The sequence below is a fragment of the Oncorhynchus masou genome, chromosome 30, assembly GCF_036934945.1.
Source record: "Oncorhynchus masou masou isolate Uvic2021 chromosome 30, UVic_Omas_1.1, whole genome shotgun sequence".
In the NCBI taxonomy this organism is placed as follows: Eukaryota; Metazoa; Chordata; class Actinopteri; order Salmoniformes; family Salmonidae; genus Oncorhynchus; species Oncorhynchus masou.
In genome coordinates this window covers 35,528,280-35,555,705 of record NC_088241.1, presented here as the reverse complement: position 1 = coordinate 35,555,705, position 27,426 = coordinate 35,528,280, and the positions used below count along the sequence as shown (strand labels likewise).

The window sequence follows — 27,426 nt, the reverse complement described above, 5'->3', positions numbered from 1 at the left end:
AACAAACGCAAATGCAGCTCCTTCACATTTTGATTGCCTTCCCTATATCTGTCTGTTTCCTCTGTTTCATCTCCGTGTTAGCAGTAATGTAGTTTTGTTTCCCCTGTCTAGACGCTGTCCGTATTCTGTTTCTGTCTGTGTTTCATTAAATGTTCACTCTCTGTATTTGCTTCTCGTCTCCACCGTCTGTCCTCACAGAATGCTGATGCCCATATTCAAAGCTTCAGGGAGGTTTTAGTTTTTTGTTTTGTTGGGGACGTCTGGTCCAGGTGCCGCTGCCGTAGGAACCAGGGGGTGCTTCAGCTGGCTCGTCGGGCTTCCACGCCTTTGCTGGCTCAAGAGTTTTCCTTGCCTCGGTTGGCTCGGCAGGCTCCCATCCCACGTCATGCCTCAGGTACCACTGCTGTAGGAACCAGGGGGTGCCTCAGCTAGCTCCTCAGGCTCCCACGCCTCAGCCGGCTCATCGTGGCTCCCGCGCCTCCGCCGGCTCATTTGGCTTCCGCGCCTTGGCCAGCCCATTAGGCTCGCCCAGGTGCTAGAGGGGGGGGGGGTACTGTCACGCCTGCTCCCACTTCTCTTCTCTGGCGCTCGAGGGCTTCAAGCTGCCCTTCATTACGCACACCTGTCACCATCATTATGTGCATCTGCGCTCATTGGACTCACTTGGACTCCTTCACGTTCTGATTGCCTTCCCTGTATCTGTCTGTTTCCTCTGTTTCATCCCCGTGTTAGCAGTAATGTCGTTTTGTTTTCCCCTGTCCAGACGCTGTCCGTATTCTGTTTCTGTCTGTGTTTCATTAAATATCCACTCCCTGTACTTGCTTCTCGTCACCACCGTCTGTCCTCACAACACCTGTCTGTCAGGTGGATGGATTCTCTTGGCAAAGGAGAAATGCTCACTAACAGGGATGTAAACAAATGAATGTACAACATTTGAGAGGAATAAGATTGTTGTGCGTATGGAACATTTCTGGGATCTTTTATTTCAGCTCATGAAACGAACACTTTAGATGTTGCGTTTATATTTTTTTTTGTTAAGTATAAATGGAAATCAAAACGTCTTACCTGTATGTGACCTGTATGTGACCTGTATGAAACGTGTATTTTTACATGTCCTCTTAAAACTTCTTATAACACAAATTCTGCTTGTGATATCAAAATTCTAACAACTAACATGTGAAATAGAATTCCTTAGGAAGAGTCAAGGAGGGAGGGGGTGCATGACTAAAAATGGAAGAGATATTTCAATGTTAAATTCATGATGGGTCAAAATGACTCACTTTGCCTTTCTACACTCTTAGAAAAAAAGGTGCTATCTAAAACCTGAAAGGGTTATTCAGCTATCTCCGTAGGAGAACCCTTTGAAGAACCCTTTTTGGTTCCAGGTAGGACCCTTTTGAGATGCATGTAGAACCCTTTACACAGAAGGTTCTACTTGGATCTCAACAGGGTTCTACCTGGAACCAAAAAGGGTTCTCCTTTGGGGACAGCCGAAGAACCCCTTTGGATGTGGTGTTAAATGGGTCAATTGTGATTGTACAGGGATTTATGGTGCTGTTAACACCACTGCCCCAGCCATCCAAACCCACTATTTATTTAGGACTATGCTAGCCTTATAGAACACCAAAACAAAAGCAGGTAGCCTACTGTACATTAACAGAAACTGTACTCAATGTATATGTGTAATGTATATGTTCCTAGGATTAGGACTTTTATCGTGTGTGGACGGATAAGTGTGTGTGCGTGTGAGTGTGCGTGTATGCATGAGAGAGAGCTTGAGACTCAGTGTTTGTGTGAGCCCTTTGTCTCAGAGCATAACGATTTCACCCCCACCACAGCACTACTCAAAATCTCTCCTTACAAAATTTCTTAGCCACTGTGTTAGAATGAATCGGGCAAATCCTTCATCAGTCCCTCATTGACTCATTTCGCATTCATCCCCTTCTCATTAGCAGGAGGTGTATGACCCATTTGGCTCAAGCAAAAATCCTCTTTCAACTACGTCATAAAACCTAAACTGTCTAGAAATATTAACTGACACCCAATAAATACCACCAGCAGTGAAACTAGAGCTGGAAAGCCCCTTTCTTTTCTCACTTTTTTCCCTGGAAGGCAATTTGTCTGTGTTTGGGAGAAAAGTACAGAGTCCAACTGCCAAGCCTCACACAGTTGGAGGCAGCTGCTCCACCGTAGCGGCTAGGCTAGGCTGTTGGTCTGAAGTGTTTGCAGGGGTCTCCTGCCCAGTGCTCAGTGAGAAGGGAAGAGAAATCAACAGCCCAGCGTGGCTAACCAACAACCCCATAACAACCTCACAGACCAGTCTACTGCTGTGGAAAACACATTGTGTCCCAAATGGCACCCTATATAGTGCACTACGCTTGACCAGGGCCCATAGGGGCATTTCACAGGGCGCTGGTCAAAAGTAGTGCACTATATAGGGAGCAGGGTGCTCTTTGGGACACAGACCCAGGTTTCATCTGACTGACAGGTTAATCTGGTCTCATCTGTAGGAGGGGTGGAGGGAGATTTCCTTGGGTGTTGGTAAACGAGAGGCACAGCTAAGCCATTTGGCTGCAGAGACAGGGGTGTGAATGAATCCACATTATTCACATTGGGTCACACAGCTGAAAGCTGGCAAAAACAATAGCCTGAAAACATAGTCACAGTGTCTCGATCATGAAAGTGGATGACTATGCCTTCTTATGGCTGGAGGCAGTATTGAGAAGCTTGGATGAATAAGGTGTCCAGGTTAAACTGCCTGCTACTCAGGCCCAGTTGCTAATATATGCATAGTATTAGTAGATTTGGATAGAAAACACTGAAGTTTCTAAAACAGTTTGAATGATGTCTGTGCGTATAACAGAACTCATATGGCAGGCAAAAACCTGAGAAAAAAATCCAACCAGGAAGTGGGAAATCTGAGGTTTGTAGTTTTTCAAGTCATTGCCTATCAAATATACAGTGTCTATGGGGTCATATTGCACTTCCCAATGCTTCCACTAGATGTCAACAGTCTTTAGAACCTTGTTTGATGCTTCTACTGTGAAGGAGGGGGGAATGGGAGCTGAATGAGTCAGAGGTCTGCCAGAGTGACATGAGCTGATCACGCGTGTTCACGTGAGAGTTAGCTTGCGTTCCATTGCATTTCTACAGACAAAGTAATTCTCCGGTTGGAACATTATTGAAGATGTATGATAAAAACATCCTAAAGATTGATTCTATACTTCGTTTGACATGTTTCTCGCCAGACTGTAATATGACTTTTCGTCTGAACTTTCGCCTGGACTTGCCCGCGTGATAAATATTTATTTGGACATATTATAATATTTGGACATAAATGATGTACTTTATTGAACAAATCAAACATTTATTGTGGAACTGGGATTCCTGGGAGGGCATTCTGATGAAGATCATCAAAGGTAAGTGAATATTTATAATGCTATTTCTGACTTTGTTGACTCGACAAAATGGCGGATATCTGTATGGCTTGTTTTGTTGTCTGAGCATTGTACTCAGATTATTGCATGGTGTGCTTTTTCGGTAAAGCTTTTTTGAAATCGGACACAGCGGTTGCATTAAGGAGAAGGTTATCTTCTTATGGCTTGAATCCCGCTAACGGGATCGATATGACAACAGCCAGTGAAAGTGCAAGGTGCCAAATTCAAAACAACAGAAATCTCATAATTAGAATTCCTCAAACATAGAAGTATTTTACACCATTTCAAAGATAAACTTGTTGTTAATCCCATTTCAATAAGGCTTTACAACGAAAGCACACCAAACGATTATGTTAGGTCTGCACCTAGTCACAGAAAAACACAGCCATTTTTCCAGCCAAAGAGAGGAGTCACAAAAAGCAGAAATAGAGATAAAATTAATCACTAACCTTTGATGAACTTCATCAGATGACACTCATAGGACTTCATGTTACATAATACATGTATGTTTTGTTCGGTAAAGTTCATATTTATATCCAAAAATCTCAGTATACATTGGCGCGTTACGTTCAGTAATGTTTTGCTTCCAAAACATCCGGTGATTTTGCAGAGAACCACATAAATTTACAGAAATACTCATAATAAACATTGATGAAAGATACAACTGTTATGCATGGAACTTTAGATATTGTTAACACTGCAGGCATGGCTTTGAAAGGTATGGGCCGTGTTCCAAGTGACACCTTATTTGTTCTATTTATAGCCCCATAGGGCTCTGGTCAAAAGTAGTGCACTATATAGGAGTGCTATTTGCAAAGCAGACATTGAAATTAAGGTTACATTGGTTTCTGCAGTATAACGAAGCAAAGTCACATCAGGACACAGCTAAGAGAATGGGACTGGGACTGCGGAGGTCATGGCTGGAGTTCGAACCATCTCCCTATGATCAACCAATCAGCATTCTCCTCATAAACACTCTCGGCACATAAACCTGCTGTACTTACCGAGCCTTCAGTCATTGAAACACAGAGCCTGGGCAGGGAAGATGAACTGAATGACCACGTGGACCCAGACCACGCTGCGCTTTTAGCGCCACGTTACTGACAGCACAAGTGTCACAGGGCCACAGCCATCCTCTCATCCTGGCTAACGTGGCTAGCGAAGCTCTTCGACACAAAGCCTCCCAAATGGCAACGGATTCACTGTATAGCCCTGCTTTTGGCCAGGGAGAATAGTGACCGATACAGTGAACGGGTTGCCTTTTGGAGACGCAACCCAAAAGGGAGAGATGACTTTGTCTCATCGCGCTCGGAGGATAAGGGGTGCCCTGTCGACCTCGCGTAGCCTCTGCAGTGAGACAGTAGGCTGTGTACCGATTGTCCCTCATCTTATCACTCGGGCCAAGGCTAATCGCCTTAGCGTTTCCCTGCCGTGCTCCGTGTTTCCCAAGGTGAAAGGACATGCACACCGCTGGATCTGATAGAAATCTCACTGGAATGTGAACGTGTGTCCAAGCCCAAAGCAGAGTGGAGCGGATAAGATGCACCAGATATCAAATTCGAAATCCACAGCACACGTTACTTGACGCACTGTATGTCTGCTGTGTAGTATTTTCAAATGCTATTGAACAGCCGGTGAGAGTGGATGACAGTGGGAAAAGCTAGAGGCTGTGTAGACCGGTTGCCAACTTATGCTGTTCGACGTAGACGCGTGTTGGAGTCTGCGGCATTAGCGCTACACCAGCCAAGCTATATCCACCATTACTTTAGACAGCCTCTCCCTATAGTCACATGGCTGGTTTGTGGTTGTAATCGGTCACGTGCAGTGTGCACCTAAAGACATGGTGTGGTTTGGGCTGCAGCAACCTTTGGCTCTGTGGTTTCAGTGTGATCACACTGGCTCATTCCCTCCATCCCTTTTGGCTTTCACCTTAGGCCCAAATCCCTTCCCAGCACGCTTCCCACACAGTGACTAGGTCCCGAATGGCACCATATTCCCTGCATAGTGCACTACGTTTGACCAGAGCCTATGAGCCCTGGTCAAAAGTAGTGCACGCCACAGAGCAAAGGGTGCGATTTGGGACGCATCCCATGAAACAGGTCCGGTTTCTCCCAAATGAAAATGGGCACGCAGGGATTTCATCTTGTCCGACATCTGGGAAGAGGCTGTGCCACGAGCCAGCGAGTGAGATAGGCAATGTTTGGGTAAGGACGATAAGAGACACAGATTTCCAATTCCTCTCTGGGAGGAAATTAAATATTTGTGTGGTTTACTCACGAAGTGATGGAGTTGAGACTAATTTTGGAATTCAAATGTCAGTCTAACACTCTTGCTCTCTCTCTCTCACACACACAGAGTGGGTGTAGCTAATCAGCAGAAAATGTTATTTAAACAGTTCATTTTGTTAACTTGATACCCTGCTGTGTTGAGGTGTGTGCGTAGCAGAGTCGCCCATATACCGGTAGTACCTACATCCTGTTGAAATGGAAATGTGTGTGAGATTATTGACCACACCCACCTCTTCTGAAATACCCCTCATACTGGAATCCCTCTCAAATTCCTGATGACATTGAGTTAATTTGTCAAGGGTCTGCACTCCAAATTGTGTTTTTTCACAGTGCTATTTATTTAATTTGTAGGCAACGAGGGCAAATTAATGATGTTTTAATTTTGGTAAAGGCACCAGTTCTGAGAGCAGTGGTTTCAAGAACTTGCTGACATTCACTTTGAGCTTCAGTCTGCGTTTCACCAACCCTCTGAGATAGCGTTCCTTCAACTATGAAGCTCGAGCGTTCCTAAGGCAACTATGAACCCCCCCCCCCCCCCAACACCCACAAAGTCTGCATCCCAAATGGCACCCTGTTCCCTATGTAGTGGACTACTATGGGCCCTGGTCAAAAGTAGTGCACTATGAAGGGAATGGGCTGCCATTTGGGGGACACACGTAGACACCATGATTGATCAGTCCAATCCCAAAACTTGGTACAGTTAGCCATTTCAAATCAGCCTCTGGATGAGGTGCTTCAACACGGCTTCAATGAGCCGCTCCTTCCCTTGGCCTGTCCTCCCCAGAAAGCAGAGCAATCTGTCAGCGGTAAATACACAGACAGCAGCCTTGGATGTAAACAGAGCCGCAGATATAAACACAACATGCATCTACAGAGAAAAACGCAACCACGGAATAGTCAAAGGAACAGGGAAAGGGATTTATACAATGGGGAAAACAGAGGCTTACCTCCATTGTCTTTAAGATGCAGAGCAATCTTGGTGTCATCTGGAGAGAGAGAGAGAGGGAGAGAGGAAGAGGGAGGGAGGGAGGGGAGAGAGAGATGTAGAGAGAGAGAGAGAGAGATAGAGAGAGAGAGAGAGAGACCATTACATTATTATTTGTCTGTGGTTTGTGAATAACCCCACAGCCAGAGAATTACATACAGAATCCCTATGTCTAGTATATGAATTATAGGATCTCTATGCCCACAGCTCAGAGCTGCCTGACAACAACAACCACTATTAACCTCATTACTGGTAAAGAATGTGAATCAGATATTCAGAAATAATCATTAGCGGTCATTACACAGGTTTATAGACAAATGTAACTTTTATTTTCCAGTTTATATTTCATTACTAGATCATCTTGATTTGAAAAGTGAATTTACTCAATGTCTGTTTGGAGGGGATATAATGCTCTCCCATGCATAATGCAAGAGCAAGAAGCAGTCTGGGTTTAAGCAACTATGAAACATTTAAATTCACTGTGAGAGGTGTGATATGAATTTACACACCCCATAGGATTCACATTATGCAAATGTGCCACATACTGTACACGAGCCGGCAAAATGCTATGGGTGCCATTGCACCATCTCAAAACGGGTCTCAACTAAGTAAATGTATTTCAATTTCCAAGATCAAAGATAGTTTAATGCATGCAACCATTTCCTAGAATAATTTCCTAGTCTAAGAAATGCCACGGTCTATGAGATAAGGTATATGACAGCGAGGTAGGAAATCAAAACTCGATAACCAATCCTGTGCCAGTGTCATGAATTTGAACAATTATCATAGGATGACATTAAACTGTGACAGTGAAGATTCCTCAAAGCCGCATCACACAGTATCTGAACTCATATAGGATACAGTATTAAAGAATGAACAGTGGGAGGGAACAGGAGAAGGAAAAGAGAGCTGCCCACACCCCACCATTGCCTCCCAGTATCCAGCCTGACTTGACCTTGGACCTCTACAGCTGAGGAGACTTGGGCGGATCAGAAAACTGATCCTCCGTGCTTGTCAAGAAGTGTGAGGCTCTTTCTGTGAGTCAGCTTCACAGCACATACCACAGACAGACAGACAGACCTCCTGGCATTTTCATGCTAACACACACACACACACACACACACAGTCTCTGTTCACAGCTCACACCCCTGCTCCTCAGCGTGTCTGACCTCCAGTATCGTTGGGGTTTGTTTTCATCTCTCAGCTGGACCTCTCTCACACTCCTCTCCACCTCTCTCCAGCATTCAAGGCGTCTATGCTCATATCACCACCTCATCCACCTCACTGAGAGAAAGTCTATAAAAGGGGCAAACTGGGATTGGTACATCCATTTGGGGATGTTTATATGAATGATAAATAGCGATTGATTTTTGAAGAATATAATTTATAGATGCCTCATGAGCTTTGTTGTTTTTCATATCCCAGATTGCCTCTTTAACATTGGCTGAGAGAAGTTATATCTACCAAGGAGGGCATAAGAGGGTAAAGGTCAAGGACTGAAACAATAAACATAAGACAGAGATTAGGAGAATGAAACGAAACCCTGCCCTCACACACATGAAATGAAAACCTGTCCTCGCAGTGGAAAGCCATACAGAATCCTAGGACAAAATCCTAAAATGATTACTTTAGAACAGTGAAAAGTATAGCTGGATGTCATTGGAGTTTGTGTAGTGTGGGGTACTGAGAGCCAAAACGTTGGGCATCTGCTTTAGAGATCATCACCGACTGAAGCCGGATCTAGAACCCAGAACTCACAGGCAGAAACCCTACTGTAACTCACCACTCCAACCACCTTTAAACACCACTCTGCAATAACAAAACATGTAGTCTGTCTACAGGTTTAGCCTTCATTGTTTCATCAATTCCACAAGACTGGGAAACCAAAGAGCACCTTACCATATAAACTATTTTTCATGTCAGAGAGCACACTGAATTCTTCTGCTTTTACCACTCTGCATTAAACTACTACACTCTTAGAAAAAGGGTTCCAAAAGGGTTATTTGGCTGTCCCCATAGGAGAACCCTTTTTGGCTCCAGGCAGAACCCTTTTTGAGTTCCATGTAGAATCCTCTGTAGAAAGGGTTCAACATGGAGCCCAAAAGGGTTCTACCTGCAACCAAAAACGGTTCTTCAAAGGGGACAGTCAACGAATCCTTCAAGGTTCTAGATAGCACCTTTTTTTGTAAGAGTGTGTGTGTGTGTGTGTGTGTGTGTGTGTGTGTGTGTGTGTGTGTGTGTGTGTGTGTGTGTGTGTGTGTGTGTGTGTGTGTGTGTGTGTGTGTGTGTGTGTGTGTGTGTGTGTGTGTGTGTGTGTGTGTGTGTGTATGTGTGTGTGTGTGTGTGTGTGTGTTAGTTTGTGTGTATGTATATGTATATGTGTGTGTGTGTGTGTGTGTGTGTGTGTGTGTGTGTGTGTGTGTGTATGTATGTATGTATGTATGTATGTATGTATGTATGTATGTATGTATGTATGTATGTATGTATAGGGTGCCATATGTACAGTATGTCATTTGAGACAGTCTACATCCCTCAATCTAACCTTCCTCATTGTGGTTACATATTTATACAATGGTGCATTCCTATAATACATCATCAGTCACCCGCACCCGTAGACAATGCAAAGCTGTTACATATCATAATGAATGCGACATAATTAGCTGTCTACTCCTCTTTCTCTCTGGCGTTAGCAAGAGTGGATACTTGAGATGATAAGTTGTCCATTAGCACAGTGTAGGCTTTGTGTATCTCCCAGGCATCCCAACCCATAACACATTAGTCAATTATCAACTTCAGGATGTACCAGTTACCGGACAGAAAATACACCCTGCATAGGCTTTTAGTCATGATTAAAGTGCATAATGTGATTGTGCAGAGAGTGACAGGGGCATTAAGTTGAACATATTACTTTTCATGAGGAAGATGAATGGTACAGTTGAAGTGAATTATAGACATCTAACATTCAAGTCAATACCGTGTGTGGGTAATATGTGAAGCTGATGAAGATGAATTAGCTATTTGTTTCAATACATACGTGGCTTGACGTTTTAATTTCCCTTGACATCAGGGCAATGAAGTGTAAATGGCTGTAATCAATTCAGCGTGTTCCTCAAATAGCACCCTATTCCCGATGGGCCTTGGTCAATAGTAGTGCACAGCATAGGGAACAGGGTGCCATTTGGGATGCATTTTAAGCTCTAAGTAGCTCAAGTTTCTCTGGGGGAGTTTTTTTAACCTTCATTTAACTAGGAAAGTCAGTTCTTATTTGCAATGACGGCCTACACCGGCCAAACCTGGACGACGCTGGGACAATTGTGAGCCACCCTATGGGAATCCCAATCACAGCCGGTTGTGATACAGCCTGGAATCGAACCAAGGTGTCTGTAGTGACGCTTCTAGTACTGAGATGCAGTGCCTTAGACCGCAGTGCAACTTAGAAGGAGAACTTCACCGTTTCTCCTGACATCAGCAGGAAAGAAAGGAATGATCATGACTATATTTCTGTGTGGATGCATGTCTTGAAGATTTTAGAGATGTTGTCCTAATTCAATCTGCATTGTTTAGTTGGGTAAAACACAGCTTGCATGCCTTGCATCATTTGTTACCATCTAGTGTGCATTTGGTGCTCAAGGAAAACAATCCGTATAGTTCTATTACTGAAGAAACAGTGAAAGAGGCGGAGAAGTTATACAGAGCATTTGGGAAGGATTCAGACCCCTTGACTTTTTCCACATATGAGTACCTCAACTGTAGTGTAAGTAATTCTGCTTTGAATGTTGATAAACCTCCCTTTTGAGAAACTGGCCCTTGAATATTTTGGTACACCTACTGGAGAGCTCCTCTTTGTCTACACCCATTCAGCATCGTTCACACCCTCTTAAGCTTTAGTCCCACCCAGCTCTTAAAGGATTCACATGTGAGGCCATGTACTAAATAACCAAAGATTTCAAGATTAAAGGCTGGTTTATAATACGGGTGTGTTCATCAATGAAATCCGGAGTGCCATAGTGTGCGCAGAGTGCACTCTGGGCGTTTGTAAATTCAGAGCGTTGTCAGATTGTCCGTTCGTAAATTTTGAGCATTTCGCTCTCGGGGGGTGTTCTGAGCGCACACTGGACGCTCTGGGCGAGGAGTCGGGTCGATCTGACCTAACAACAGAACCCAAGCTAACTTGCTAATGTTGGCTAGCTTGCTAGCTACGTCCAGACTCAAATGAGGGAACAACTCACTCTGACCATTTTACTCACAGTCAAGCACCCAAGCTAACTGGCTAACTTTGGCTAGCTACTTCCAGACTCAAATCTGAGAATACCTCACTCTGACCATTTACTCTCCCTAGCAGAGCAGGTTAGGCTGTTTTTATGTTATCCAGAGCATTGGTGACTTCAACTGTGCTGTTGGCAACAATTTAATTACGCTTTTGTGCCAACGTTTTCTGACACCGTCCGTATTCAACAGGTGCTGAGCGTTTGTAAATTTTATCAGTTATTCTGCGCTCTGGCACACTCCTCATCCCCACACTGTTTTTATTTATTTACTTTTCTGCTCTTTTGCACACCAGTATCTCTACCTGTACATGACCATATGATCATTTATCACTCCAGTGCTAATCTGCAAAATTGTAATTATTCGCCTACCTCCTCATGCCTTTTGCACACAATGTATATAGACTCGCCTTTTTTTGTACTGTGTTATTGACTTGTTAATTGTTTACTCCATGTGTAACTCTGTGTTGTCTGTTCACACTGCTAAGCTTTATCTTGGCCAGGTCGCAGTTGCAAATGAGAACTTGTTCTCAACTAGCCTACCTGGTTAAATAAAGGTGAAATAAAATTTTAAAAATAAACTCAGACGAGTGCTCTGAAATCGGAGCACTCGTCTGAAAAAGGTTCCTTTCTTTCTCTGTGGCTTAACCAACTAGGCTCGTAATGACAAAGCAAAAACAGGTTTTTAAAAATGTTTGAACATTTATCAAAATGGAAATATTACATTTACATAAGAAATCAGATCCTTTAACTCAGTACTTTGTTTAAGCACCTTTGGCAGCGATTACAGCCTTGAGTCATATTGGGTATGACGCTTCAAGCTTGGCCCAGGCTGGGCTACTCAAGGATATTCAGAGACTTGTCCCGAAGCCACTCCTGCATTGTCTTGGCTGTGTGCTTCGGGTCATTGTCCTGTTGGAAGGTGAACCTTCGCCACAGTCTGAGGTCCTTAGCGCTCTGGAGCAGGTTTTCATCAAGGATCTCTCTGTACTTTGCTCCGTTCATCTTTCCCACGATTCTGATTAGTCTCCCAGTCCTTACCTCTGAAAAACATCCCCACAGTATGACGCTGCATCCACCATGCTTTACCGTACAACAAACAAGCTTTCCTCATTGGACAATTTCAGATATTGTGACTCCGTTTATGTTAGTTTTATACAACGGGCAGTTTGGAATTCCCATTGTCAGAGTCTATCCTGCCCAGAATACACTAGACAACATACACATGGCCAGCACATTCATAAGAAGTGCCATTGTTACCTAGCAACGCAGTACCACCACCACCATATCCCACCGCTACCACCACTACTGTATCATTGGCCTAGCCATGCAACTCATCAACTTGATCTCCTTAGTAAAACAGATCTAGACATTATCGCCGACATTTGCAACATTGTCACAATATTGAAATCCGATTGCCCCTGTGTTCTATAGTAATGAACAGGACAGGATGAGACAGACAGGCAGCTTTTCTTAGCCAGTCGAATTCATGAATCAGCCTAATTTTTTATGGATATACACTATATATACAAAGGTATGTGGACACCCTTTCAAATGAGTGGTTTCGGCTATTTCAGCCACACCCGTTGCTGACGAGTGTATAAAATTGAGCGCACAGCCATGTGATCACCATAGACAAATATTGGCAGTAGAATGGCCTTACTGAAGAGCTCAATGACATTTAACAGGAATAAGGGTCTGGGCCTGTTTTTCATAAGTAGGCCCCCTCGGTCCCTTTTTCATGGCTAGGCACCTTTTTTCCAGGCTAGGCCCCTTAGTTCCAGTGAGGAGAAATCTTAACGCTAAAGCATACAATGGCATTCTAGACGATCCTGTGCTTCCAACTTTGTGGCAATAGTTTGGGGAAGGCCCTTTCATGTTTCAGCATGAACATTCCCCCTGTGCACAAAGCAATGTCCATACAGATATTGTTTGCTGAGATTGGTGTGGAAGAACTTGACTGGCCTGCACAGAGCCCTGACCTCAATACCATCGACCACCTCTAGGATTAATTGGAACGCTGACTGCGAGCCAGGCCTAATGACCCAACATCAGTGCCTGACCTCACTAATGCTCTTTTGGTTGAATGGAAACAAGTCCTCACAATGCAAATAGTCCGGGTAGCCATTTCATTACTTGTTGAGGAGTCTTATGGCTTGGGGGTAAAAACTGTTGAGAAGCCTTTTTGTCCTAGACTTGGCACTCCGGTACCGCTTGCCATGCCAAACTGAATTCATCGTAACCAACTTCAGTGGGCAAATGCTCACCTTCGATGGCCACTTATTAGTTGGAGAAGTGTACTCTTCACGGCTGAATCCCAGGTTCAACTATACTGTGCAGACGGCAGACAGCGTTTGGCACTTTAACTCTCTACGTACATGTACTTATTACCTCAATTACCTTGACTAACCAGTGCCCCCGCACATTGACTCTGTACCCGTACCCCTTGTATATAGCTCTCGCTATTGTTATTTTACTGCTGCTCTTAACTGATTTGTTCCTGTTCCTGTTATCTAATTTTTTACTTAATACTTATTCTTTCTTAAAGCTGCATTGTTAGTTAACCTCTTACACCTATGGTGGCGCTATTTCATTTTTGGAAGAAAAACGTTCCCGTTTTAAACAAGATATTTTGTCACAAAAAGATGCTCGACTATGCATATAATTGCTACTGTTCGAAAGAAAACACTCTGACGTGTCCAGAAATACAAATATCTTCTCTGTGCGTGCCCTTTAACGTGAGCTTCAGGCAAAACCAAGATGACTTGGCATCCAGGAAATGACAAGGATTTTTGAGGCTCTGTCTTTCATGATCTCCTTATATGGCTGTGAACGCAAGAGGAATGAGTCTGCCCTTTCTGTCGTTTCCCCAAGGTGTCTGCAGCATTGTGACGTATTTGTAGGCAGATCATTGGAAGATTGACCATAAGAGACCACATTTACCACGTGTCCGCCCGGTGTCCTGCGCCGAAATTGGTGCGCAAAAGTCACCTGCCAGTATTTTTCCATGGGGCACAGAGAGAGAAGCAAGCTTCCACGAACTGCATGTCAATGAAGAGATATGTGAAAAAACACCTTGAGGATTGATTCCAAACAACGTTTGCCATGTTTCGGTCGATATTATGTAGTTAATCCGGAAAAAGTTTCACGTTGTAGGTGACTGCATTTTCGGTTCGTTTCGGTAGCCAGGCGCAATGTAGAAAACGGAACGATTTCTCCTACACACAGACGCTTTCAGGAAACACTGCGCATCTGGTATGTGGCTGGGAGTCTCCTCATTGAAAACATCAGAAGCTCTTCAAAGGTAAATGATTTTATTTATTTGGTTATCTGGCTTTTGTGAAAATGTTGCGTGCTACATGCTACACAAAATGCTATGCTAGCTTTGCATACTCTTACACAAATTAGTCAATTTCTATGGTTCAAAAGCATATTTTGAAAATCTGAGATGACAGTGTTGTTAAGAAAAGGCTAAGCTTGAGAGCAAACGCATTATTTAAATTTTATTTGCGATTTTCAGAAATCGTTAACGTTGCGTTATGCTAATGAGCCTGAGGCTTAGTCACAATCCCGGATCCGGGATGGGGAGTTTCAAGAGGTTAACTAGCTAGCTATGTTTGCTCTGACTCAGTAAATTTAGCAAGCTAGCTAGCCAGCTAACTAGCGATTGAGTAGAATTAGCGACTAACACAATTTATTTTAGCATCAACTTGCTAAGAAAAGACAAACTAGCAGACCGTAGTTTGTAGACAGTAAGATACACAAACTTATAGCGTAATTATAGAAACGCTTGTGGAAATCAGCATGTCTCCAACATCTTGTTGCATCCATCTGAACATGCAGAGTGAACGGCAAGAATGTGCCGTCGAGCAACTGCTCTTTCCTTGAGTGACATAGTGTCACGACTTCTGCCGAAGTCGTTGCCTCTCCTTGTTCGGGCGGTGCTCGGCGTTCGACGTCACCGGTCTTCTAGCCATCATTGATCCTTTTTTCATTTTCCATTGGTTTTGTCTTGTCTTTCCACACACCTGTTTTCAATCCCATTCATTACCTGTTGTGTATTTAACCATCTGTTTCCCCTCATGTCTTTGTCAGAGATTGTTTTATTGTCAGTATAGTGTGATTGTTGCATAGGTGCGCGTCGGGTCCTCATACCCATGTTTGGTTTGTTTGTACATTTATTGTTATGGAGCATACTCGTGGAACTTTATTAAAAGACTCCATTTTACACTCAGTTTGACTCTCCTGCGCCTGACTTCCCTGCCACCTATTACACCTATGCATGACACATAGGGCAGGGCTTGGGATAGTTAATGGCATACAGCAGGAGGAGAGGGAGAAAGATGACTCAAGTAGCAAATGGAGTAAACTATAAAAACGGACATTGCACGCGCCAGAGTTGCGTATCACAATTAACAAACTAAACATTGAAATACCATTATCAAACATAGAGTCACCGCCCAGCACTAGTCTCATGTATTGTTGCTTAATTATATATAAAACCCTCTTAGGCCTCACTCCCCCCCTATCTGAGATACCTACTGCAGCCCTCATCCTCCACATACAACACCTGTTCTGCAAAGTCACATTCTGTTAAAGGTCCCCAAAGCACACACGTCCCTGGGACGCTCGTCTTTTCAGTTTGCTGCAGCTGGTGACTGGAACGGGCTGCAACAAACACTCAAACTGGACAGTTTTATCTCAATCTCTTCATTCAAAGACTCAATCATGGACACTTACTGACAACTGTAGCTGCTTTGCGTGATGTATTGTTGTCTCTACCTTCTTGCCCTTTGTGCTGTTGTCTGTGCCCAATAATATTTGTACCATATGTTGTGCTGCTGCCATGTTGTGTTGCCACCATGTTGTTGTCATGTTGGGTTGCTGCCATGCTGTGTTGTTGTCTTCGGTCTATCTTTATTTAGTGTTGTGTTGTCTCTCTTGTCGTGATGTGTGTTTTGTCCTATATTTATATTTTATTTTTTATTTTAAATCCCAGCCCCCGTCCCCGCAGGAGGCCTTTTGCCTTTTGGTAGGCCGTCATTGTAAATAAGAATATGTTCTTAACTGACTTGCCTAGTGAAAGAAAGATTAAATAAAAAAATAACAAAAACTTGTATTGTGCCAACTGAGCAAGACATAGTTTTTCCTCACCATGTGACCTGACCAGTACTCAAGACACTGGTTGGAGTTGTCTGCTTTGGGGCATATGTTAGTTGTCTTACCTTCAGTGGGGACGCTGGTTGGGGGTCGGGATGTGGACGAGGATGCTCCGGCTGTGGTGGTCTCTCCTCGGCTTCTGCTCTGGCCTGTTGTTTTGGCAACTAACGTGGTGATGAATGGATCGAGTTGTGTGGTGCTGATGATATCACAGCTTTTGTCTTTGGTCTGCAAGACAGCATACAAGAGTCCTTTTTCTCATGCAAGGTAGAAATACTGGTACTTTTCAAATAAGAGAGAGTGAGAGACGGATAGGTAGTTAGTTAGTTAGTTAGATAGTTAGATTGTTAGATCGTGAGAGGAGTAACTGAGGAATCCCTTTCCCCCTGCATGTAGCAGACCAGAGCATCCATCAACCTGGCAGCCACACAGAAAAAACATTACAGCAGATGCACACGTACACACACACGCACGCACACATCCCACCATATACCCACTCACTCTCTATTCATAATAGAAATCTAGTCATTTCCATCAGCCAGGATGATATTCACCTCATCAGGACAGCTGTTATCAACCCAGTCCTGCCGATGGCGGTCAAACCCACTGGAACACCTGAAACCAGATGAGAGGATATTCTGAAAGAGCTTAGGAACCTGAACTCTAGACATGCATCACTAAAAAGGATAAACCGCAATCAAAGATGGATTGGATAAATTATACTAACAGATACATCCAGCTCTGTAGACCTGCAGATGTTACATGAAACCAAAATAATCCAATCAGACCCCCCACCTTTCTGGGAGTCCAAAATACAGTAAGTCCAAAGGGGGAACAGCCCATGATTAGTAGAATATGGGTGGGATTTGTGAAGAGGAAGTTCACCGGGTCAAACTGCTCAGAGTACAGGGGTTGGTGGAGGGGGTGAAAGGAAATGGGAAAGGGAAAAGGTGGATGAGGGAGAATAGGTAATGCCTGTATCACGCCTCCTAACCCGAGGCGATGAATAAACTCTGTGGGCTAGCCTTTGATCAGGGGCAACTGCTCATTCTTCCTCTTGTTCACAGATCATAATGACTAATATCTCACCCTTCCCTATCACTCTCTTTTCTTCTCCTCTCTCTTTCGATTTTGACACAGAGGGGAGGTTCTCTCTCTCTCTCTCTCTCTCTCTCTCTCTCTCGTCTGATACTCTGAAGTGGTAAGCCAATTTCATACACCTCACAAAAACCTGCAAGACTACAAACACAATAGCATAAACCCACCAAATCTAATCGACATGGAGCAGTGGCGGCTGGTTGGCGGAGATATCACACGATGGGCTCATAACGGCTGGAATGGAATAGATGGGAAGGTACTTAAGTTTCCATGTGTTTGATATCATTTAATTTATTACAAATCTCCACCCACAAGCTACCATTGCCAGGCAGGCAGACAGGCCGGGTTATCATCCATCCTTATTCTCATCAGATCCTATAACTCCCATTAGCCCTGCATGGTGGATATTATTATGGCAAAGCTCTCCGTGTGGAGGAAGAAGAGGAGTCCATTTCCATCTCTCTCTGCTCTCTAATCAGTCCCCGGATTTCACAGTTTTTGGCTGTAAAATCATCTGTCCAATCAGTCGAGACAGATTCCTCCGGTAAATCCACCTCGTTTTCCCTATGTTTTCCTGGGAGAAGCGAAAGGAGAGAGGGAGAGAGTCGGAGACAGGATATCACAACACAGGTCCAGCCAGTCCCTCCAGATCCTTTCCCATTTAGGTTTAACCTCAATGCCATCCAGCCTCTTGAGACCAACTGCGTCCCAAATGGCAACCCATTCCCCTATGAGTCCTAATCAAAAGTAGGGCACTATATAGGGTTCCATTTGGAATGCATACCAGACCTTCCTTCCAACATCCACTCAGACACCACACTGCTAATTATAAATAGGTTGAGATGCCTCATTTGAATAGAAATGTATACATCTGGAAAAGATTTTAGCTCTGTCTTCGTTTTCTCACCCCTCTTTCACGGTACAGAGGATGCATTTCTATACTGTGTTTAAAAGATGCATTGGTTTCTCTTGAACACTACAAAAATGAGTCTTTGGATCAACCCCCAAAAATTGCCTCAACTGGTAACAAGGAAATGAGTTAGATTTTCTCAATTGAAAAATACTACATTTGTTGAAACCAAATACACTAAGGGTAGAAAACATTAGGAACACTTCCCTGGTATTGAATTACACCCCCTTTTGCCCTCAGAACAGCCTCAATTCATCCGGGCATGGACTCTACAAGGCGTCGAAGCATTCCACATGGATGCTGGCTCATGTTGACTCCAATGTTTGCCACAGTTGTGTCAAATTGGCTGGATGTCCTTTGGGTGATGGACACTTGCTGTTACACATGGGAAGCGTAAAAAAACCCTAGCACAGTTGCAGTTCTTGACCCAAACTGGTGTGCCTGGCACCTACTACCATACCCTGTTCAAAACACTTTTGTCTTGCCCTTTCACCCTCTGAATGAAACACATACACAATCCATGTCTCAATTGTCTCAAGGCATAGAAATCCTTCTTTAACCTATCTCCTCCCCTTCATCTACACTGATTGAAGTGGATTTAACAACTGACATCAATAAGGGATCATAGATGTCACCTGGTTTCACCTGGTCAGTCATTCATTGAAAGAGCAGGTGTTCCTAATGTTTTGTACACTCAGTGTATACGATTCAATGCCAAATGTTTGGATTATTATCAAACCTATATTTCAAATTGGATTTTCAGTTAAAAACCTCTTAAGGATGCTGCGAATTTTCGCAGTTTTTTGTTAAAAATCGCACAACATTTCAACGTCCTGCTAGTCATGCCAGGAATATAGTATATGCATATGATTAGTATGTGTGCATAGAAAACACTCTGAAGTTTCTAGAACTGCTTTAATGGTGTCTGTGACTATAACAGAACAAGTTCCGTGGTCAAAATCGCAAGGAAACCTGATCACAAAATCGACTAAGAAAAAATCCATCCGCCAGTCTCTTTATTGTCTATTGCTATATTAGATGCGACTGGGCTTGCAGTTCCTACAGCTTCCACACGATGTCGCCAGTGTTGTGAATTCAATGCAGCTAAATCCTTGGTCATCTGAGTAATAGGCACATCCTGTCATGAAGCCTCCCAGAGGAAGTAATGAAAGTGGCAAACTTCGACACGATTTCCAAACTTGTAGCTATTGAATACAGATCTCTCCGTGATCAATTTGATCGTTTATTAATGTTTACTAATACCTAAAGTTGGATTACAAAAGTAGTTTGTAGTGTTTTGTCAAAGTTTATAGGCAACTTTTTTAATTTTAAAAAATGACGTTGCGTTGGGAATCGTGACTTTTTTCCTGGATTTCACGGTGTTCATAAATGGACATTTTGGGTATATATGGACCGATTTAATCAAAATAAAACGACCCAATTGTGATGTTTATGGGACATATTGGAGTGCCAACAAAGAAGCTCGTCAAAGGTAATGAATGTTTTATATTTTATTTCTGCGTTTTGTGTAAGATGGCATAGCAGTAAGACGTGTCGTGTCCCTTGTCCCGTGTATATTTCGTCCTTTTTCGTTTTTACATATTTTTTCTTCGCATATTTCGCTAAACCTCAGCTTCCAAATACTCTCCTTCAATCCGCCTCACCCAATGTAGCTATTTTTCTTTTTTCCTAAAGTATTTAGTACTTATATTTACTATGGAACCGGAACCCCTCAACTGAAGCTAGCCAGCTAACTACCAGCTATGCTAGCGGTCTTCAGCTAACCGGTCATCAGCTAACCTTTAGCACAAAAAGCTCACGCGACTCTAACCAGAGCATAACGGACCTATTTATTTTTTTACCCCCGGATTCCCGCCGCAAACAGAACATCTGGATCTTCACAACTAGTTATTTAGCTAAACCGCAACCCCGGACGATTACTGCTGGCTAGCGCTTCCACCCACTTAGCCTGAAGCTAGCCCCGCCAGAGCACCTGTGCTACCTCCGTAGGATACTCCTGGGCTACAATACCTACCACCGTAGCATACTCCTGGGCTACAATTACCCAGACCCACGACCGGTCTATCGGTCTATTGTTAGCACAGGCCTGCTAACCGTCTGAATCGCCTCGTCCCAAACACTCACTGGACCCATATTTACTCTATTATCTCTTTCCGATTTTTAATTTGTTTATACCTTCCGGTAACCTGCCTCACCCAATGTGATACGGAATCGCTATTATTGTTAATTTTTAGAACACACTCAAGAACCTCCAGAAGCTAACTAGCTAACTAGCTACAAGCTATTTAGTCATTGTTAGTTTTTTTTAACCTGGATAACACTCACTAATCCAGCTTCCCTGCCCCCTGGACACTGATCACCTGGCTACATAGCTGATGCACGCTGGACTGTCCATTAATCACGGTACCTCATTCTGCTTGTTTATGTTTTATCTGTCGGCCCCATTGCCTAGTCAACGCCATTTTACCTGCTGTTGTTGTGCTAGCTGATTAGCTGTTGTTGTCTCACCTACTGTTTAAGCTAGCTTTCCCAATTCAACACCTGTGATTACTGTATGCCTCGCTGTATGTCTCTCTCAAATGTCAATATGCCTTGTATACTGTTGTTCAGGTTAGTTTTCATTGTTTTAGTTCACAATGGAGCGCCTAGTTCCACTCTTCATACCCTTGATACCTCCTTTGTCCCACCTCCCACACATGCGGTGACCTCACCCATTACAACTAGCATGTCCAGAGATACAACCTCTCTCATCATCACCCAGTGCCTGGGCTTACCTCCGCTGTACCTGCACCCCACCATACCCCTGTCTGCGCATTATGCCCTGAATATATTCTACCATGCCCAGAAACCTGCTCCTCTTATTCTCTGTCCCCAATGCTCTAGGCGACCAGTTTTGATAGCCTTTAGCCGCACCCTCATACTACTCCTTCTCTGTTCCGCGGGTGATGTGGAGGAAAACCCAGGCCCTGCATGTCCCCAGGCACCCTCATTTGTTGACTTCTGTGATCGAAAAAGCCTTGGTTTCATGCATGTCAACATCAGAAGCCTCCTCCCTAAGTTTGTTTTACTCACCGCTTTAGCACACTCTGCTAACCCTGATGTCCTTGCCGTGTCTGAGTCCTGGCTCAGGAAGGCCACCAAAAATTCTGAGATTTCCATACCCAACTATAACATCTTCCGTCAAGATAGAACTGCCAAAGGGGGAGGAGTTGCAGTCTACTGCAGAGATAGCCTGCAAAGTAATGTCATACTTTCCAGGTCCATACCCAAACAGTTCGAACTACTAATTCTGAAAATTACTCTCTCCAGAAATAAGTCGCTCACTGTTGCCGCCTGCTACCGACCCCCTCAGCTCCCAGCTGTGCCCTGGACACCATTTGTGAATTGATTGCCCCCATCTAGCTTCAGAGTTTGTTCTGTTAGGTGACCTAAACTGGGATATGCTTAACACCCCGGCAGTCCTACAATCTAAGCTAGATGCCCTCAATCTCACACAAATCATCAAGGAACCCACCAGGTACAATCCTAACTCTGTAAGCAAGGGCACCCTCATAGACGTCATCCTGACCAACTGGCCCTCCAAATACACCTCCGCTGTCTTCAATCAGGATCTCAGCGACCACTGCCTCATTGCCTGTATCCGCTACGGAGCCGCATTCAAACGACCACCCCTCCTCACTGTCAAACGCTCCCTAAAACACTTCTGTGAGCAGGCCTTTCTAATCGACCTGGCCCGGGTACCCTGGAAGGACATTGACCTCATCCCGTCAGTTGAGGATGCCTGGTCATTCTTTAAGAGTAACTTCCTCACCATTTTAGATAAGCATGCTCCGTTCAAAAAATGCAGAACTAAGAACAGATATAGCCCTTGGTTCCCTCCAGACCTGACTGCCCTCGACCAGCACAAAAACATCCTGTGGCGGACTGCAATAGCATCGAACAGTCCCCGCGATATGCAACTGTTCAGGGAAGTCCGGAACCAATACACGCAGTCAGTCAGGAAAGCTAAGGCCAGCTTCTTCAGGCAGAAGTTTGCATCCTGTAGCTCCAACTCCAAAAAGTTCTGGGACACTGTGAAGTCCATGGAGAACAAGAGCACCTCCTCCCAGCTGCCCACTGCACTGAGGCTAGGGAACACGGTCACCACCGACAAATCCATCATTATTGAAAACTTCAACAAGCATTTCTCAACGGCTGGCCATGCCTTCCGCCTGGCTACTCCAACCTCGACCAACAGCTCCGGCCCCCCCGCAGCTCCTCGCCCAAGCCTCTCCAGGTTCTCCTTTACCCAAATCCAGATAGCAGATGTTCTGAAAGAGCTGCAAAACCTGGACCCGTATAAATCAGCTGGGCTTGACAATCTGGACCCTCTATTTCTGAAACTATCCGCCGCCATTGTCGCAACCCCTATTACCAGCCTGTTCAACCTCTCTTTCATATCGTCTGAGATCCCCAAGGATTGGAAAGCTGCCGCAGTCATCCCCCTCTTCAAAGGGGGAGACACCCTGGACCCAAACTGTTACAGACCTATATCCATTCTGCCTTGCCTATCTAAGGTCTTCGAAAGCCAAGTCAACAAACAGGTCACTGACTATCTCGAATCCCACCGTAACTTCTCCGCTATGCAATCTGGTTTCCGAGCCGGTCACGGGTGCACCTCAGCCACACTCAAGGTACTAAACGACATCATAACCGCCATCGATAAAAGACAGTACTGTGCAGCCGTCTTCATCGACCTTGCCAAGGCTTTCGACTCTGTCAATCACCATATTCTTATCGGCAGACTCAGTAGCCTCGGTTTTTCGGATGACTGCCTTGCCTGGTTCACCAATTACTTTGCAGACAGAGTTCAGTGTGTCAAATCGGAGGGCATGCTGTCCGGTCCTCTGGCAGTCTCTATGGGGGTGCCACAGGGTTCAATTCTCGGGCCGACTCTTTTCTCTGTATATATCAATGATGTTGCTCTTGCTGCGGGCGATTCCCTGATCCACCTCTACGCAGACGACACCATTCTATATACTTTCGGCCCGTCATTGGACACTGTGCTATCTAACCTCCAAACGAGCTTCAATGCCATACAACACTCCTTCCGTGGCCTCCAACTGCACTTAAGCGCTAGTAAAACCAAATGCATGCTTTTCAACCGATCGCTGCCTGCACCCGCTTGCCCGACTAGCATCACCACACTGGATGGTTCCGACCTTGAATATGTGGACACCTATAAGTACCTAGGTGTCTGGCTAGACTGCAAACTCTCCTTCCAGACCCATATCAAACATCTCCAATCGAAAATCAAATCAAGAGTCGGCTTTCTATTCCGTAACAAAGCCTCCTTCACTCACGCTGCCAAGCTTAACCTAGTAAAACTGACTATCCTACCGATCCTCGACTTCGGCGATGTCATCTACAAAATTGCTTCCAACACTCTTCTCAGCAAACTGGATGCAGTTTATCACAGTGCCATCCGTTTTGTCACTAAAGCACCTTATACTACCCACCACTGCGACTTGTATGCTCTAGTCGGCTGGCCCTCGCTACATATTCGTCGCAAGACCCACTGGCTCCAGGTCGTCTACAAGGCCATGCTAGGTAAAGCTCCGCCTTATTTCAGTTCACTGGTCACGATGGCAACACCCATCCATAGCACGCGCTCCAGCAGGTGTATCTCACTGATCATCCCTAAAGCCAACACCTCATTCGGCCGCCTTTCGTTCCAGTACTCTGCTGCCTGTGACTGGAACGAATTGCAAAAATCGCTGAAGTTGGAGACCTTTATCTCCCTCACCAACTTCAAACATCAGCTATCTGAGCAGCTAACCGATCGCTGCAGCTGTACATAATCTATTGGTAAATAGCCCACCCATTTTCACCTACCTCATCCCCACAGTTTTTATTTATTTACTTTTCTGCTCTTTTGCACACCAATATCTCTACCTGTACATGATCATTTATCAATCCAGTGTTAATCTGCAATATTGTAATTATTCGCCTACCTCCTCATGCCTTTTGCACACATTGTATATAGACTCCCCTTTTTTTCTACTGTGTTATTGACTTGTTAATTGTTTACTCCATGTGTAACTCTGTGTTGTCTGTTCACACTGCTATGCTTTATCTTGGCCAGGTCGCAGTTGTAAATGAGAACTTGTTCTCAACTAGCCTACCTGGTTAAATAAAGGTGAAAATAAAAAATAAAAATAAAAAAGCGCCGGCTACGCTAATTTCTTTGTTTACGTTCCCTTCGTGTGTTTCTGGGGGCTGCATGCTATCAGATAATAGCTTCTCATGCTTTCGCCGAAAAGCATTTTACAAATCTGACATGTTGGCTAGATTCACAACGAGTGTGGCTTTAATTGAGTACCTTGTATGTGTGTTTTTTAATGAAAGTTTGATTTGTATCGAGTACTATTAGTTGGCGCTCTGGAATTTTGCTGATTTTGATGCCTGTACAGGCATCGCATCCGCTTCTCTGGGATATGTGGGACAGTACCAGTGAAATTGGAGGGCGCCAAATTCAAAACAGAAATCCCATAATTAAAATTCCTACAAAATGCCACAAAAAAGGAGAGGTGTCAGAAAAGTCAGATATAGCGTTATAAATATTCACTTACCTTTGATGAGCTTGATCGGAATGCATTCCCAGGAATCCCAGTTCCACAATAAATGTTTGTTTTGCTCAATAAAGTCCATAATTTATGTGCAAATACCTCCTTTTGTTCACGCATTTAGCCCAGTAATCCAAATGCTCAATGCGTGATCGCTTAGTTCCGACAAAAAGTTTAAAAAGTTATATTACAGTTTGTCGAAACATGTCAAACGATGTGTAGAATCAATCTTTAGGATGTTTTTATCATAAATCTTCAATAATGTTTCAACCGGACAATTCCTCTGTCTTTAGAAATGAAAAGGAACACAGCTACCTCTCACAGCCATGCGCATGATTTAGCTCATGGCATTCTGCCAGACACCTGACTCAAACAGCTCTCATTCGCTCCCCCTTCACAGTAGAAGCCTGAAACAAGGTTCTAAAAACGGTTGACATCTAGTGGAAGCTTTAGGAATTGCAATATGACACCATAGACACTGTATATTGGATAGGCAAAGACTTGAAAACCTAAAAACCTCACATTTCCAACTTCCTGGTGTATTTTGTCTCAGGTTTTTGCCTGCCATATGAGTTGTTATACTCACAGACATCATTCAAACAGTTTTAGAAACTTCAGAGTGTTTTCTATCAAAATCTATTATTATCCAAGCTACTCAATACTGCCCCCCAGTCCCAAAGACTGTATTTTTCCATTGAAAATGTAACCTTTTTCAAAATATTGCCCTTTCTTAAACAAAGGTGGTGGAAATTTCAAATTCATCCTCCAGAAAAGACAGAACAAATATTATGTTTACAAATAATATGTTTACATTCAAATATAGTAATATAGTAATTGTCAACCGTTTTTAGAACCTTGTTTCAGGCTTCTACTGTGAAGGGGGAGCGAATGAGAGCTGTTTGAGTCAGGTGTCTGGCAGAATGCCATGAGCTAAATCATGCGCATGGCTGTGAGAGGTAGCTGTGTTCCTTTTCATTTCTAAAGACAGAGGAATTGTCCGGTTGAAACATTATTGTTTGCCCTATCCAAAATTACAACCAACTGATTGCGGCATTACAGCAAAAAAATGGAGGAGTCACGTGAAGAAGGTAGAGAACTTGTTTGTCTGCCCTTTTTTAAATCCCCACCCACAAAAAAATATAATTATATATACATCTGTTTTACTTGAGAACCAAACTTTGACTGCGGCGCCATACAGGTTGCAAAATAGTGGGGAAAAGATTTTCGATATGATGATTCCGCACTCACTTCAGGGCGAGTGCGGGGAGCAGGCACAGGACATACCGGACTTGGGAGGCGCACTGGAGGCCTTGTGCATGGAGCCGGCACAGGTGGCACCGGACTGGTGACATGCACCTCAGGGCGAGTGCGGGGAGCAGGCACAGGACGTACCGGACTGGGGAGGCGCACTGGAGGCCTTGTGCATGGAGCCGGCACAGGTGGCACTGGACTGGTGACACGCACCTTAGGGCGAGTGCGGGGAGCAGGCACAGGACGTACCGGACTGGGGAGGCGCACTGGAGGCCTGATGCGTGGGTCCGGCACAGATTGCACCGGACTGGTGACACGCTCCTCCAAACGCCTGCGTTGCCGCATTCTCCTCGCCAACTCCATTCTCCGGTATCCTTCCTCGCACTGTTCCATCGACTCCCAGGCGGGCTCTGGTACTCTCGACCACCTCTCTATCTCCTCCCAGGTTGTCTCTGGTTCACCCCTTGGCGCCGCCGACCACCCCGTATGCCTCCCCCACAAAAAAAAAATTGGGCTGTCTTTTGGGCTCTCCTTGTTGCCGCAAACCCCGGGGTCGTCGCTGTCCTCCCTTTTCTCCTTGCGTCTGCCGCAAAGGAAGGCGATCCCCCCCTAGTCACACCCCGACCTAACCAAAATAGAAAATAAAAAGGCTCTTCGTGGTCAGGGCGTGACAATAGTGCATTCGGAAAGTATTCAGACCCCTTTACTTTTTCCACATTTTGTTACATTGTAGCCTTATTCTAACATATATTACATATATTAATTTGTTTACAGAGAAATAGCAGTGTATTTGGTCAAACACAATTTTTTCCAACAGTTTACTAACAGCTGGCAGCAAGCTGATACGTCAGCTGTTAGAACCAGTGAAGGCCACTTTACCATTCTTTGGTTAACGGAATGACTTTGGCTTCACTCCAGGACTGAGGAATAACACTTTCCTCTAGGTTCAGATTAAAGCTTTGACATATAAGAGTGGCTATAGAGTCAGCTAACATCCTCAGAAGCGATAGCAATATTTATATATATGTATTTATTTCACCTCTCCCAAACTAAACAAAATTCTAACTTACAATGCTTTTCTGTCATTATTCATTTTTATTTATGCATAAATACGTTTGCTCACTGTTCGTTGTTGGCATTTCCTACATAAGTTTGCCCAGTTTGCCAATGAAGTAATCATTAAAATAATTGGCAACAGCAAATGGTTTTGTGACGAATGAGCCATCTGATTAAATGAAAGATGGAGTTGAATTTCTCTTTCTGCCCATAATTTAATTTAAATTACTCCATTATTCTTTATATCATTGATCTTGGCTTCGTAATACAGTTTCTTCTTCATTTTGTTGAGTCGAGTCACATAAATTTCTCAATTCGCAGTAAGTCGGCCAGCCAGATGTGCAGCCAGA

At 44.1% G+C, this 27,426-nt stretch overlaps 1 protein-coding gene across 1 annotated transcript in view; it reads right to left on the bottom strand.

Annotated features, from left to right (window-relative positions):
- LOC135522582 (plexin domain-containing protein 2-like) overlaps window positions 1–27,426 on the bottom strand; it is a 171,457-nt gene that overhangs the window by 16,170 nt on the left and 127,861 nt on the right. The window contains exons 10-12 of the mRNA XM_064948983.1: window positions 16,690–16,750; window positions 16,201–16,363; window positions 6,673–6,711 (exon numbers count right to left, since the gene is read on the bottom strand). Coding sequence (XP_064805055.1) covers window positions 6,673–6,711; window positions 16,201–16,363; window positions 16,690–16,750 — 263 coding nt within the window. The remainder of the gene's footprint in view (window positions 1–6,672; window positions 6,712–16,200; window positions 16,364–16,689; window positions 16,751–27,426) is intronic.